General features: G+C 36.9%; 2 protein-coding genes across 7 annotated transcripts; both read left to right on the top strand.

Annotated features, from left to right (window-relative positions):
- Nucleotides 1-1,258: 1,258 nt before the first annotated feature.
- On the top strand, nucleotides 1,259-10,905 carry LOC135619573 (casein kinase 1-like protein HD16). 2 transcript variants are annotated; one of them, XM_065121710.1, is made up of 17 exons: nucleotides 1,259-1,515; nucleotides 2,424-2,908; nucleotides 3,767-3,892; nucleotides 3,977-4,050; nucleotides 4,140-4,209; nucleotides 4,292-4,347; nucleotides 4,426-4,497; nucleotides 4,606-4,700; nucleotides 4,860-4,926; nucleotides 4,993-5,122; nucleotides 5,194-5,412; nucleotides 5,520-5,650; nucleotides 7,025-7,199; nucleotides 7,309-7,399; nucleotides 9,268-9,425; nucleotides 9,790-9,978; nucleotides 10,598-10,905. In XM_065121710.1, exons 2-17 carry the CDS (start codon nucleotides 2,477-2,479, stop codon nucleotides 10,655-10,657), a joined length of 2,145 nt encoding a protein of 714 aa, XP_064977782.1. In that variant the 5' UTR covers nucleotides 1,259-1,515; nucleotides 2,424-2,476; the 3' UTR covers nucleotides 10,658-10,905. The 2 variants fall into 2 exon arrangements, with proteins under 2 accessions (XP_064977782.1, XP_064977783.1); XM_065121711.1 differs by having other exon boundaries at nucleotides 1,259-1,770.
- A 492-nt stretch (nucleotides 10,906-11,397) lies between these two features.
- Nucleotides 11,398-14,423, top strand: LOC103995102 (single-stranded DNA-binding protein, mitochondrial). 5 transcript variants are annotated; one of them, XM_018829882.2, is made up of 8 exons: nucleotides 11,398-11,595; nucleotides 11,704-11,789; nucleotides 11,932-12,014; nucleotides 12,250-12,410; nucleotides 12,511-12,719; nucleotides 12,880-12,980; nucleotides 13,656-13,715; nucleotides 14,194-14,423. In XM_018829882.2, exons 2-8 carry the CDS (start codon nucleotides 11,743-11,745, stop codon nucleotides 14,208-14,210), a joined length of 678 nt encoding a protein of 225 aa, XP_018685427.2. In that variant the 5' UTR covers nucleotides 11,398-11,595; nucleotides 11,704-11,742; the 3' UTR covers nucleotides 14,211-14,423. The 5 variants fall into 5 exon arrangements, with proteins under 5 accessions (XP_018685427.2, XP_009413886.2, XP_009413885.2 ...); XM_009415611.3 differs by lacking the exon at nucleotides 11,704-11,789 and having other exon boundaries at nucleotides 11,921-12,014; XM_009415610.3 differs by lacking the exon at nucleotides 11,704-11,789 and having other exon boundaries at nucleotides 11,439-11,595.
- The last annotated feature ends 241 nt before the right edge of the window (nucleotides 14,424-14,664 follow it).

The raw sequence follows: 14,664 nt of genomic DNA, 5'->3' as shown, positions 1-14,664 counted from the left end.
GAGAGATATGCGACTTGTAAATGTTATCTCCTAAACTTATGAAAAAGAAAAAATAGTTGTAAGAGGGTAGTTGGTCTATGCTCATCGAAAGAAGATCGTTAGTAAAAGTCGGTGATCTCGACGGAAGAGGAATCGAGAGTAGACGTAGGTTGCGATGACCGAACTACTATAAACTCAGCTTGTAATTTATGTTATGCTTTTCATTACTATTATTTTCGGAGTTAATTACTTAGTTCACTTACTCTAAGTCAAGCATATTTTTTATATAGTGTTTCATCGAATGAAATTTTTTTAAAATATTAAAATTTTACGAAAGCACTAATTCACCCATCATCCTTTTAGTGCCGAAAATGTCTTTAACGCATTACAATAAGAGAATTAATAGTATGTCATATTTTATTGCATTGACCCCAAAATATAGCTACATATTTTTTTTTAAATATAAAAATATTATTTTTGTTATCATTTATCCATGATAACATCGCCGTTTCCTTGATTTCAAATCCTTCAAGATTTTCCTATACTTATTAACTTAAATTTTTTTCTCTTCTTATAAAAAAACTTTCCTATACAACGATTTCAACATAAACATATCATTTTCACAAAAAAAATATAAATTATTCTTTTAAAAAACAAGCATAATTTCTTTTTATCATCTCCTTAATAATAATATTTTTTATATAATGATTTAGTTTAAAGCAAACAAAAATTTGAATCGACCTATAAGAGTATGATAATTGTATAATTATCAATTTAAATTTAAATAGACACACGAAAAGCGAGAGTCACCATTGGATTAACCCAATATTCTCTTAATTTTATCCAACTACCTAATAAGCTCGTTGGCCTAAAACAATACTCGAATGATGAACTATGTATATATACATACATGTCTTAAAAAGTATAATTTAAGATGGTGACCTAATTAACACTAGATTAGTTTGACCTTCTTAACATTACCAAAGGATACGAGGGACGAAGGAGAAGAAAATAAAAACGCGCATCTACCTCGAAGAGGTAGGTTTTAAAGCCATTGCAAGCCCAAGTAGGTGGTCAGGTCAATCTTGTAAATTCAACCCCGATCATAATATCCATGCCAATTCGAAATCACTGATGTGATGGAAGGGCGAAGTCGATCACCGCCGCTACGTCAATCCCCGCTTCCCATCCGACGGTGGACGCGTGAGCCACGTCTGCTATACTCACCTCCTCCCTATGCATGCATGAATCGTGTACATAACACAAATAAGATTTCGGACAGCGCAAAGAAAGGGAGAGAGAGACAGAGGAAGTCCGCCGTAGCGCACACAGCCCGTCCTCCTCCTCCTCTTCCCCCCATCCCCATCCTCTCTTCCCCTCTTTGGCGTTGCTCCGACAATCCGATCTTTCCTGCCCCTTCCCGATTCCCGAGGAAACCCTAACCGCTTATCAACCGCCGCCACCGCCACCGCCACCGCGCCGTCGCCGTCGTTGGAGATCCCAGCTCGATCGGGCACGAGGGACTAGGGTTCGATCGTAAGGACGTCGATCTTTCTGGTTCCGGTCCCCGATCGTGTTTCCGTCGCCGCATTTCGGGTCGATCTTCGGGTTTCTTTGAAAATCTTTTGAATTTTTCTGATGCGTTTTTGTCATCCGATGGTGGTCTCCGATCGTGGTCTTGGGCTGGGTGATCGGGCGTGCGTCGGTTGGAGTTGGTCTGCTTCAGAAAGATTCCGTTTTGCTCTTGTTTTTATCGGATGTGTCGACGGTTGATGGTTGATTGAAGATAAGGTGGACAACCGATCGTTTTCCTTTTATCTCGTTGTTCTTTTGATTCATCTATTCATGCCTGATATAGGAGCAAGATCGGATTTTTTATTGGGTATTGGGAAGGGAAGATATCGATAACCGATTTAAACATGGATAGATGGCCTGATTACTTTTGATGGATGATGTTTTAGGGAAAAGGTAGATTTTTTCGCTTCAAAATACTCGCATCGGACAATAGATATACCTCTGCGGTTTGGCTGCGTTCGATTCCTTTCAAAAGGCTATGGTGCTGGAAAATTAGGCCTCCTTTATAGTTATTGCTGAGAAAATCTTCAATATGATTCTGATATATATTCTGATGATTTGTTCATCAAGAAGACGATTCACTGTGATCATCCTATCGCAGCCAAGAGACAAATTTGTTCTTATTACCACTTGTGCATCATGTTTCTCCGGTCGACATGGTGTTATCTGATTCTAGAGAGCTGGGTTATTGGCCTATACTCAGAATTGTGGTTTTTACTTATTTCCCTTTGCTGGAGATTGCTTGCTGTATTTTCTTTGACTTGCATTTCTGACCTGAATTGGATCGTTTTCATTCTTGTTAGTTCAAGTTTCTTGTGCAATCTAACATGTTCCTTTTCTTTCCATGCCATTGCCCTTCGGATGAGAAGACCGAAGAGGAATTCCTGGAACTTAATGTGGGCGTGACGTGCATGGGGAGAGGATGCCAGAGTTGCGCAGTGGAGCACGGCAAGGTCGTCTGAGATCAAAGAAACTTGAAGATATTCCAGTGCCACCTCAACCCTTTGGTCAAGCAGAAAATCCCATATTGCCTGCACCAAACAGAAGGCGTGGTGGTGCAGGGAGAGGGAGAGGCTCAAAGGCCGCAGCAGTAGCTAAAGGTCCTTCAGTAGCACCAGCTAGGCCGACATTTGGTGGTAGAGGAAGAGGCATTGCTCTGATTGACTTGGACCCCGATCAACCTTGTGAGATACTTCCCAGAGCTGCTGCAGGTGGAGCTGTTGCTGGTGGTGCCCAAGACTTCATTCTGAACCAAGCAGCTGAGGGAGTTGCTGTCAAGGCAATGGATGGTGCAAGTGCTGAAAAGGTTTTGGGAGCTGAGGATGAATCTACTACAGCTCCTGTCCCTGAGCGGGTATCAAGACTTGCCCCCCAGTAAATGATTATTTAAAATTTTTTAATTTACCCACGTGTATTTCTGCATATCATGTATTCATGGAAATAGGATGTTATATAATAGTTTATTGTGTTTATTCATATTTAAATGGAAAATCACCAGTATCTGAATCAAGTTGATTTACTTGCTGAATTTTGAACTTAGACTTTGCTCTTTAAAATTATGGTCAACACTAGTATTAGGAAGTTAAGATTATATAAAGAAGATTATATGAAGCTATCTTGGTTAGGAAGATCTCCTGTATAACCTTGATTAAGAACCTTTTGAATTTGTTTGTTAGTCTTCACTATATTAGTGAAAAATGCCATGAGAATGGAATTCTCCTTTAGATATACCTGTTGTGTGAATCAATGCTGTCTACTTGGTATGATGTGATGATATCTAGGTACTGCATTTTAGTAGTTAAAATTGACACATCATTATTATTCTTGATTAAGTTGATCATTTAGTAAAAGTATGAGGCCATACTCTGAGTCAACAATTATGTCATTGTCAGAACTTTAGGATGAATTTTGACATTATTCATTGTGTAACTTGCCAATATTTTATTTTTGGAATTAGGTAGACCTGCTCTATAGTAATGAATGCATTATGTTAATTTTGAGGTTAGTAATCATTGTTTAGATTTTTTATGTCTTTGCTACTATATTGGAATATAACTCCAATACACTGGCTTAGATGGAATTTTATCATCCTTACACAAACATCTATCTTCTTTTCTGGCTGCTCTTTTCATGTAATATACTCTAATCTTTCTGGTTAGTGCTCCATGCTCAATATTGTCATGTCTGGGCTTATTTTGCATCTCTTGTACAGGTTCAAGTAGGTAACTCGCCTGTATATAAGATAGAGAGGAAATTGGGAAAAGGTGGTTTTGGTCAGGTCTATGTTGGCCGAAGACTATCGGGTGGAAGCGAGCGAACAGGTCCAGATGCTTTTGAGGTGAATTCGATAACTTTCTTAATTTTTCATGCTTGGAATAAGATTAACAGGTACATAATGGGTATTAATGCTTGCTTATTTTAGGTGGCTCTTAAATTTGAACATCGAAATAGCAAGGGTTGCAACTATGGCCCACCATATGAGTGGCAAGTTTACAAGTAAGCAACTTTTTTTCTATGAAATGCATGTACGAAACATATCTTGGCATTGCTAGTCATTAATCTAATCTTTTGATTCTGGTCACAAGCACTCTTAATGGATGTTATGGAATTCCATGGGTTCACTACAAGGGCCGTCAGGGAGATTACTACATTCTGGTGAGTGAAATAATTTTCATGTACATTTAGCTGAATTGCCCCCAAGCTTATGATAACCACTTAGAAAAATGAAAACTTTTAGGTTATGGATATGCTTGGTCCTAGTCTTTGGGATGTGTGGAATTCTGTTGGCCAAACGTAAGAAACATGCTATTCTTCTATCATTTACTCTGTAATATTTTTTCTTTGCCATTCTGTGACTAGTGTGTCTATCAGGATGCCTCCAAATATGGCTGCATGTATTGCTGTAGAGGCTGTTTCGATTCTCGAGAAGCTTCATGCGAAAGGGTATTTTAGTTGATGCATTTCTGGTTATCTCTTATGGGATTATGTTCTGATTTCCATTTACTTTGGCTGATCAACTTTGTGTTAAAATTTACATGCTTTCATGGTTAGGTTTGTGCATGGTGATGTTAAGCCAGAAAACTTTTTACTGGGACAGCCTGGAACTGCTGATGAGAAGAAACTTTTCCTTATTGATCTTGGTTTGGGTATGCTTCTACTGACCATTTGTCTTTTGCCCAGTTATGTTGGAGGCTTACTTTTTAGGAGGGGGTATCTTCTTCTAGGCAGCTCCATTGCTTGCCTATTATATTGCTGTTATGGATAGATACATTTGATGGATTCATTAATGAGTCTTTTTGGTGCAGCCTCTAAATGGAAAGAAGCGTCATCTGGCCAACATGTTGAATATGATCAAAGACCAGATATATTTAGGTGTGTACACATGTAGATCTATATCTAGCTATGGTATCCATTGTATTAAGTAATCTTCTTTTTCAGGGGAACAATTAGATATGCAAGTGTACATGCTCATCTAGGTCGCACTGGTAGTCGGAGGGATGATCTGGAATCATTAGCCTACACTTTGATATTCCTCATTAGAGGAAGGTTACCCTGGCAAGGTTATCAGGTATTTTATTATTTTCACATACTCATAAAATGACTTCTGTTATTTTATTAACAGTGTTGACTTTAATGCAGGGAGATAACAAGAGTTTTCTTGTTTGTAAGAAGAAAATGGCTACTTCCCCTGATATATTATGCTGTTACTGTCCTCCTCCATTCAAACAATTTCTCGAGATTGTGACAAATATGAAATTTGATGAAGAACCAAATTATTCCAAGCTTATTTCTCTTTTTGACAGTTTGATTGAACCATGCACTTCTCTGAGACCTATCAGGATTGATGGGGCTCTAAAGGTTGCTAGAGTTATCCATATTAGAGTTTTCCACATTACATGAACTGTTATCTTTTGATATGATTCCTTTTTTGAGTCTATGACTTTATTAATCGTTAAGGTATCTAGGTGGGGCAGAAACGTGGTAGATTGCTTGTAAACCTTGAAGAGGACGAGCAGCCCAAGAAGAAAGTTCGATTGGGAAGCCCAGCAACTCAGTGGATTTCAGTTTATAATGCTAGGAGACCCATGAAACAGAGGTATGAAAAACAATTTCAAGTAGTTTTGTTCTTATACTAATCCTTATACCCTGTTATCAGTTCATGGTGTGCCTTTAAATGTTATTTCTTTAGTTGGATGATGCTTTTGTAGGTGGAATTGTTTCCCAATGCACTTTCTTCAGAACAAAAACAAACAAGTGCTGATATTCCAACAAAGTTCACTATCTATAATGAGTTAAAGCAATAACCAAATTTTCATATTTAATGCACTCATGATCTATTCTCTTCATGCTCAAGGGTGAGCAGTAACAAGAGTTATGAACCAACAAAAAGCAATGTCCAATTATTTCTGTTCCTGCACTATCATTTTAAGTTCTACTTTGCTACTAACTCTTAGAGTTGGTAGTCTCCTAATTAATTTGACTATGACTTGGTAATATTTCAGAATGGATAGAAATCGCCTATCTCTTGTTCCTGCATCAGCATTTGAAGTTTTTACTTTTACTACAAATCCAGAGTATCGATCCTCTGAATTGGTAACGCCTCAGATAAAAGACCAATTCCCTTGAACATGTCAATGGACACATGAGAACTTTGAGTTTTAAGTAGAGTATCATATGTTTTTTGCATTTCAGCAAGTTGTTGAAGCCATGCTTTAGAATCCAACCTGGGCAATGGCCCCTTGGACTTAGTCTCAGGTTACAATTCATCCTGTGGTTGGTATGGGAATATTAAAATAAAGGGAGAGGGTGTTGTGTTTGAAATAGAGTGGGAGTGAGAAGGTGAGAAAGAGATGGATAGAAGTGTATGTTGCACACGCAGGATTGATAACTCTCATTTCTGTCTGATGCTGTAATATGGCTTTATTAAGATTTGTGTAGGATTCCAGATATTACTGAAAAACTGGGTGCCTGCAAACTGACCAGTTGAAGCAGTTGATCTGCCATTTTTGAAGGAAATTTTAAGGTCTAAGGTTCACCGAATGATAAAAGCTGATGGATGAGCGGGACAACTGTGTCCCAACCAGTTAGAAAAACACTGGTCTCAAGCATGTCAAACATTCTGTTACTTATTATGTTTATTAATTGTTATCTGTTACACACACAGTTTCTATATCTTGGTGCAAGGAAAATTAATCTCACTGAGAAATAAACCCATCCCACCACGTGACAATAGGATTGGGCATGAGCCTTATGATCCTTACCTGGCATACTGCTGTATCAACAGCAGAAAACTAGATTTAACTAGATCAGTGGAAGCCTGGTTTCTCTACGCTGGATGTTGGACCTGTTGTACCTTATCCAACCATCCGTTACAGGGAACTACCACTACACATGTTTCTATATCTTGTACATCCAAATTAACGGTATAATTATGCATTTCAGTCAGCATTTTTTATGGGCCTTTTCTCAGATATCACTACAATGTAGCGGATATAAGACTTCAACAACATATAGAAAAGGGAATGGAAGATGGTTTATATATCAGTTGTGTGGCATCTTCAGCAAATCTCTGGGCCCTGATTATGGATGCAGGAACAGGATTCTGTTCCCAGGTTTATGAATTATCACCAATCTTCTTGCATAAGGTATTTAATATGCAAATATGCAACTACTTATTTTGTCTGAGTTGTTAATTCCTAGGTTTGATCACTGGCAGCTCTATTCTGTCTGTATTCTGTTATGTCCTTTTCATAGGATTGGATTATGGAGCAGTGGGAGAAAAATTACTACATTAGCGCAATAGCTGGTACAACAAATGGGAGTTCATTAGTTGTAATGTCTAAAGGTTTGTGAACAATGTTATCATGCAAAAGCATAATTTAGATTACAAATTTATTATTATCCTACAAACGCCTACTCTGAATGCATCTTTATTTTTTGCAAAAATATTTTTAGTTTTCCTTTTCAAGACTGATGCTTAATGAAATTATCTTCATTGCAGTTTATTCTAGTTGTGATAATCCCAATGAATATTTGTCATAGAGTAGCAATTTTGTCTATATTGTGATTTGCTTTTATTAATCCGGTTCAACCAATTTGACATGGTTGACTAGAAAATTAAATTGAATAATCTGTTATTTATTTTGCCCTTCTGCTTGAAGGATTTTCAGTGGAATGTGATTTGTTGGATGAGCCATGGGTCTTTTTTTTGTGATGCTTTATCTGCCATATCACTTTCTTTCAATGTTGTAAACTTTTAGGCCTGCAGGCTTGCTTAATCATGTTAGATTCTCAACTAGTCTTAGATCAAATTGCTTCTTGCTGTCTTGGGAGGCAATCTTTCAAATTTGTCAGCTACATGGTTCGACTGATTTTTAAGAACACTTCTTAAGTAATTGAAGTAATTTTACACAAGTAGGGATAGCAAATTAAAGTTTTTTATGTGGCTCCACATTCTCAAAAAGAAATGGGAAAGCACATTGGAGAGAGAAACTAACTTATGGTTTCTCTTTGGATAGTAAATTGTTTTCCTTTGTGTGACATATATTTTTGGCTGGATTATGTCCATCAGGGAGAGGTTGCTGTGGAGTCTATGCATATCACAAGGAATTTGGCACAATATGAACCGTGTATGCATATTGATATAACCCTTCAAATTCACTATCTGATTTGGTCAACGCCACCCATAGATTGAGCTGATCCTAAATTCTATGACAGATCCCACTCTAGTGAACCTTGCTTCTGTGATCCAAATCACTTTGGGCTTTATCAATTTATCCTCTATTGGTACTATTGTATTTTAAAGAATGCAAATATTTCTTTCTGTTTTCATTTGTATACAGCAGAAACTTTGTGTATGTTGTATTCTGGCTGCCCAACACTGTAACTCTTACATTATAACTCGACTTTTGCAGTTGTCATGTACAAGATTTATCATCTTGGGGGCACTTTTTATTTGTTCAAATGCATTCCTCCACTTATTTATACTGCTGCAGTCTATGAGCTATACATGTTTAATATCTAGATTTAAATTATAAAAAGCTTTTGCCTGTCTTGTAAGGATCCTCATCTTGCAAACTTTGCTTATTGGTTGGTGCCTCTCAGTTTTCATGGACACAGTTTGCAGAACAGTGTTTAATGAAGTAAAAACTTTGAACCTTTTGGTTTGCTATTTTGGTTCTTTTTCTAATGTTGGAATGGTTCAATAGGTGAGCCCATCTGGCTTGTACTAATCAGTTAACCTATATTAGTTTTTACCTTAGGCTTTAGAGTGCCAATCATTCCTTGAAATCACTCAAAACAGTACATTTAATTTGACACTGCATCAAACAAAGACTTCTAATGCAAGGGAGTATAGGTTGGGTTCCACGGAGGCAGGGGATAAGAGTCATGTACCTTTTATTATTTATGAAAATTGATCGATACTAATCGTATTTGAATTTAAGTGTCGGTAAAGAGCTATAGTGCCAGCTCTGTGAAATGATTGGCAGATGAAAGTTTTTTGAGAAATGGGCATACATTAGGCAGTTATAAATAAAACTTGGATCTAGCTTGTGAACTTGGTTGATCTTTCATCTATATAACAGTTCTCTTTACCTCATTTTTCCACTCATTATGTCGAAGTTGTATTTCTTGGTTAATCAGCTAGAAGGGTGATTCTGTTTGTTTAGAACCTTTTGCATGGCAATGAACTGTTGTCTGATATAATTGCAGGAACTCCTTATACGCAACAATCCTATAAAGTTAGCGAATCATTTCCTTTTAAGTGGATCAATAAAAAGTGGAAAGAAGGGTTTCATGTTACATCCATGACCACTGCTGGCGGCCGCTGGGGGGTAGTCATGTCAAGGAACTCTGGCTATTCTGATCAGGTAAATCCATTCTTGTTTTTCCTTCTGTTGACAGGAGACTCCGTGCGAATGAACTTGATCTTTTCATAAAGTTCAAACCTTCTATTAGCAAATTATACATTTCATTCTTGGTCTATATTTTCATAAAAATATTGAATTAATCAGTAGAATATCCTGATTAATCTGACATTGGAAGTGTATTATATTATGGTGGTATATAAAGTTGGATAGAGTTACTACTCATAACTTAAAACTCACCTGATTTAGTATTTCCAAATTACAAAGCCAGTGGGCCTATGAAGTTGGATTGTAACAATAATGTAACTGAATGAATAAACTGATATCTGATTATGTAAATTATTGTGATTTTTTTTTTCGAATGTAGGTTGTAGAGTTAGATTTTCTTTATCCAAGTGAAGGGATCCACCGAAGATGGGAGAGTGGTTACAGAATAACTTCGACTGCAGCTACTCCTGATCAAGCTGCTTTTATTTTGAGCATACCAAAAAGAAAATTGATGGATGAGACACAGGAAACTCTTCGAACTTCTGCATTCCCTAGCAACCATGTAAAGGTAATCTTATCATGATTAACTTGCTACCTAGAATTTTAGATCTTACTCTGGTCATAGGAACCCTGTTTGCTTCCCAGATAATCTAGTCTTGATCAGTGTATGATCATAGAACACTTGGTTGTTTTTTGCTTTTTGTCTATATTGTGCTGAATGATACTTTCTTCCTGCTAAAATGGTTTGAGTCTAGGGCTTGCACTTTTCTGCTAAGAAAGTACCTTTTCATCTATGCTCTTTGTCTCATGAATTCATCATGCTATGCATTCTTTTCTAGGTCACCGTATGCCTACTTTGCTTGGTACTGCAATCTATATAACTTTATTGTGAGCCATTATTTGTTTATTTCATTCAATATTAGTCATCGATGTCAAAGATGGCTTGCAATCATCATGGAGCTGGGTCCCCCTTAGAGTTGTCACTGAATTAAATCTCCTTCATAGGTCACCTCTCAAACTGGTACAAGCCCATAAAAGTACAGTGAACTACATTTTTATGACCCAAAAGTAAAAAAATTTGAGTGTGGGTATTATGGTAAGGTATATAGCTTCAGTACGGTGGATAAGTTTCGGTATCAAAAAGCAAACATTCTGAGCCAACCTAATCAAGTTAAGCCTTTTTACAGGAAAAATGGGCGAAGAATCTTTACATCGCCTCGATCTGCTATGGTCGGACAGTGTGCTGATACTTGCACTGACTACATATCTGGGAGGGAGCCAAATCGTCCAAAACATTCAAATCGTGGATATGCATCATATAATGTAAGTCTGGTTGCAGTTTTCCTTCCCATGAGTTGTACGCCCGATGAAACAGGGCCTTATCTGGGTAAATCCAGACCCTGTAAGATATTGTGTACTGATCACAAGATCCATATACCCTACACGTTTTGCTGCACTATCTTTTTTTGGCAATTCATAGCAAAGATCTGGCTCAGTGTTTGTACTTCTTTTTCTCATGCACATGAGAAGTAGTAGCAGAAGAAGAGAAGCTATTTTGTTCTCAGCTTTCAAGAAAAAGATGGCGTGAGAAAATGCTTGATAAGTAGGGACATGTCAAAGTTATTTTGGACATGAATCAGAACAAAATAAAAGAAACAGAAGCTGTATGAAGTGATTTGTTATATGGCCAATGGAGACGCAGCATAAAAAAATGATTGCTTCTTTTCGCTGCATAAGATTGATCATTTTAATCAGATATATCCAAATTGGATATGAACTCCATTAATCATTTTGATATTTCCAATCGGTTATCTATTTTTTAATCTGTATTTTCGAAGCCACATATCTAAATTCAACTTAATTGAATCAAATAAATCCAAATATTCAAAAAATCGGATACATAAATATGCTATTCATGCATTTCACTTTCTTCGATGTACCCAATTTACTCACCTAAATAACCTTATATCCAATATATATACGCACCCATTGCGGGCAACCTTGTCCTCGTCCCGAAATTTCGGCTAATCTGCGCCGTCCAATTCAAAATAGACGGCTCCTGCGCACTTTTCGCTTGCCCCTATCGACACCGCTTCGCCATAAAGCCGCCGCGCCTCCCCCTACTTCGTTGACCTCTTTCGATTCCAACCTCGATTCCCTCGACGTGAAAAGGAGAAGCTTGCAGGTAACTACTACTACTCCTACTACTAGTTTGTAAAGATAAATCATTCGGGATTTCTTCTTGCCTTCTACATGTATGACAAAATGCCTTTAGTTCGGAATTCATTTCCAGTGTGATTTCAGAGTTGGTGCTTATCAATTGTTTGATGGAATGACTGAGAGAAGCTTGGTCATAATACTTGTCCTTTACTTGTTCAAGTAACAACTGGTGTCTTCTCGATTCAGAATTCTTTACTATATTCACACTAATGCGAGAAAAGAAAAGATACAAGTAGGAAATGGTGCTGCATGCCTTTCTGCGATAAGGGATATTGTCACGTTCTGTTTAGCTTCTCTGCAGCTCAGATATGAAGGTGGGCTTATTGAGATGGGGAGTCCTTAAGCATCTGAAGGAAGGTTTAGGGCAACCGAGGTTTCCACTAGGTAATCTGATTCTAGTAAAAGTATGTTTTGCAATTTTCATTTCTGTGTTTCAATGCCTATCGATGAAAGTTACTATTCATTGCAATTTCTGTGTTTACTATCGATGAAACTTATTAGCGATTATGCTCTAGTTGGAAGTGCATTGTTCAAGCACCTGAAAAAGAAATTATAACAAGAATCCTCACATACATATTTTGTGTTTGGGAAGCGGTCTTGTAACTTTTTATACTTACAGGCCTCTATAGAGGTTCCCAGGCATGTTTTTCAACCATATCATCTGATGAGAATGAGGAGAAGATTGGAATTGAGGATGATGATTTTATCGAAGACAAGAAAGAGTTGGAACCACAAGGTGTAGACCCCATGAGGGGCTGGGGCTTCAGAGGTGTGCATAAGGTATCATTGGTAACTTTAGAATTTTGCTACATTTTTATCACATGTAAAATGCGATTTTTTTAATTTTAATTCTTCTTAACATCTATGTTTCTCCATATAGGCAATTATTTGTGGAAAAATTGGTCAAGCTCCTGTACAAAAGATACTAAGGAATGGCAAGACAGTGACCATATTTACGGTTGGAACAGGTGGTATGTTTGACCAAAGAATCACTGGTGCTGAGCATTTGCCAAGACCAGCTCAGTGGCACCGAATTGCTGTTCATAATGACCAGCTTGGGGCATATGCTATTCAACAGTTGGTGAAGAAGTATGCAATTTTTTCACACTAAGCAAATCAATTTTTCTGTGATTCTATTTTCTTGTGGAAGTTCTTCAACATGAACATGATTTCATGCTTCCCAATCAGTATTATAGTTGTTAACCTTTGGTATTCATGAGTTGTATCTATATTTGCTACTTTGTTTCAGCTCTGCTGTTTTTGTTGAGGGTGATATTGAGACCAGAGTCTACAATGACAACATCACTGGCCAAGTGAAAAATATACCTGAAATCTGTGTGCGCCGTGATGGTACGTCAATCATCCTTTTATGTACTGTTGTTTAATTTGCTTGTTCCATTGATGCACCTATTTCATTTTTCTTTTAACTTGAGTCTGTCAGAAAGTGAACTTAATAAACAATTGTTTGAGCTTGGATTATTTCATAAAAATAAATTGGACTCAGCAGGGATTTCTCTGAGATAGAATATCAGATGAATTTCAAAATTCACATGCGGTCATAATCCATCTGGTTATGTAGTATCTTGTATGCTGTAATATCAGTATCATTTTATATGACAAATATAATAAGTTTAGATTTTCAGGTCATGATAATGATATCAGTATGATTTCTGATGGAATAACATAGATTTTATTTATGTCAAGGTAAGGTTGCTTTCTGTAACTTATATGACCAATGTTCAAGTCATGGTAACAACTTGTCCCTTGCAGAGGTAATGTTCTGTCCATTGACCCTCCCCAAAAGTCCAAAACTTATGCCTTTTGGGATCCTCATGCACTAGGCTGCCTTTTTTGAGGGATTGTATTTTTTTCCTTGATTTGCAATTTTTTTTCCTTGAATTGTGAGTTTGAGGATAATTCGTACAGTTCTCTAAATGTTAGTTTTTCATATATTCTTGTGCTGATCAATATGTTTCACGGTGGTTCATCTTAATAACCAATATCAGTCATGCATTTTGGTTGCAGGAAAGGTTTGCTTGATTAAGTCGGGGGATAGCACTGCTAGAATATCTTTGGAAGGACTGCGTAAGTATTTCTGTGCCTTGTTTTTGATTGGAATAGTCTGCCTTTGGCCTCTTTCTAAATTGACATTTCATGACATAGTAGCTAATTTTAGTAGCTAAGTAAAACATGTAATGGCTGAGTACATTATGTGGATATATCTATGTGAACACATCTGATTATATTGTTAATATTTGTTATTTTCCTTACAAAACAATGCCTCAGATGTTCTCAAGATTTTGAGGGCTGACAAGGTCCACTACTACTTTAATGAAAATGTCTCATTCAGTCTCAATGTAGAATGCATTAACTAGAAATTTTAGGAAGACGAGGCACGAAGAGAAGTATTGGTTTTCAAGTAAAGCAACCGCACAATTTAGAAGTCGATCTAAAAATGTACTTAATGATCATCGTAACTAGAGAGAGGTTCTTAAATCAATGTTCTTTTCCTACCACCAACTAAATATTCACTAATTGTTGCCAATTTCATCTTTGGTTGCAGGGGATGGATTGTTTTGAGCGTGTTACTTGAGATGCGTTTTACCTGCTCGTAGCTTCAGACCAAGTGTGTTGCAGTCATACACTTGTAGTGATCGCCAAACTTTGCAAGTTCTAACTTTGTTATTTTCTTTATTGCTAAGAAGGATCGTCCAAGGTGTGTTCTTGAGCTTGTCTATTCACTAAAATGATGTAGAACTTTTTAGTGTGGTTTTGATATCTTTGATTTTAGAAGTCTTCTTCAAGCAGCCTTTTCTCAATTATTTATTTTACACCTTGAAGTTTATGTTGGTAATAAGAGTCTTCCATTTGATTACGAAGAAAAAGGGGTTTTATTTTGGCTCAATGTGTAGTAAATCTTAGAACATTGTTAGAACGACAAAATCCTTTTTCAACCTGACATATAGACATCAACATAATACAAAATGATAATATTTGTTACACTTCAAGAGTTGTTTCAATAGATAATATTCTT

The sequence above is a fragment of the Musa acuminata genome, chromosome BXJ2-8 (genome assembly GCF_036884655.1).
Source record: "Musa acuminata AAA Group cultivar baxijiao chromosome BXJ2-8, Cavendish_Baxijiao_AAA, whole genome shotgun sequence".
In the NCBI taxonomy this organism is placed as follows: Eukaryota; Viridiplantae; Streptophyta; class Magnoliopsida; order Zingiberales; family Musaceae; genus Musa; species Musa acuminata.
Note: the sequence above shows the minus strand (reverse complement) of the source record. Positions and strands in the feature narration are given on the sequence as shown.

Coding starts and splice junctions, on each gene's coding strand:
- LOC135619573 (XM_065121710.1), top strand. CDS start 2,477: ATGCCAGAGTTGCGCAGTGGAGCACGGCAAGGTCGTCTGAGATCAAAG. Junction 4,051..4,139: donor TATGAGTGGCAAGTTTACAA/GTAAGCAACTTT, acceptor TCTGGTCACAAG/CACTCTTAATGGATGTTATG. Junction 4,498..4,605: donor GAGAAGCTTCATGCGAAAGG/GTATTTTAGTTG, acceptor TTTCATGGTTAG/GTTTGTGCATGGTGATGTTA.
- LOC103995102 (XM_018829882.2), top strand. CDS start 11,743: ATGACTGAGAGAAGCTTGGTCATAATACTTGTCCTTTACTTGTTCAA. Junction 12,720..12,879: donor ATTCAACAGTTGGTGAAGAA/GTATGCAATTTT, acceptor ACTTTGTTTCAG/CTCTGCTGTTTTTGTTGAGG. Junction 12,981..13,655: donor AATCTGTGTGCGCCGTGATG/GTACGTCAATCA, acceptor TTTTGGTTGCAG/GAAAGGTTTGCTTGATTAAG.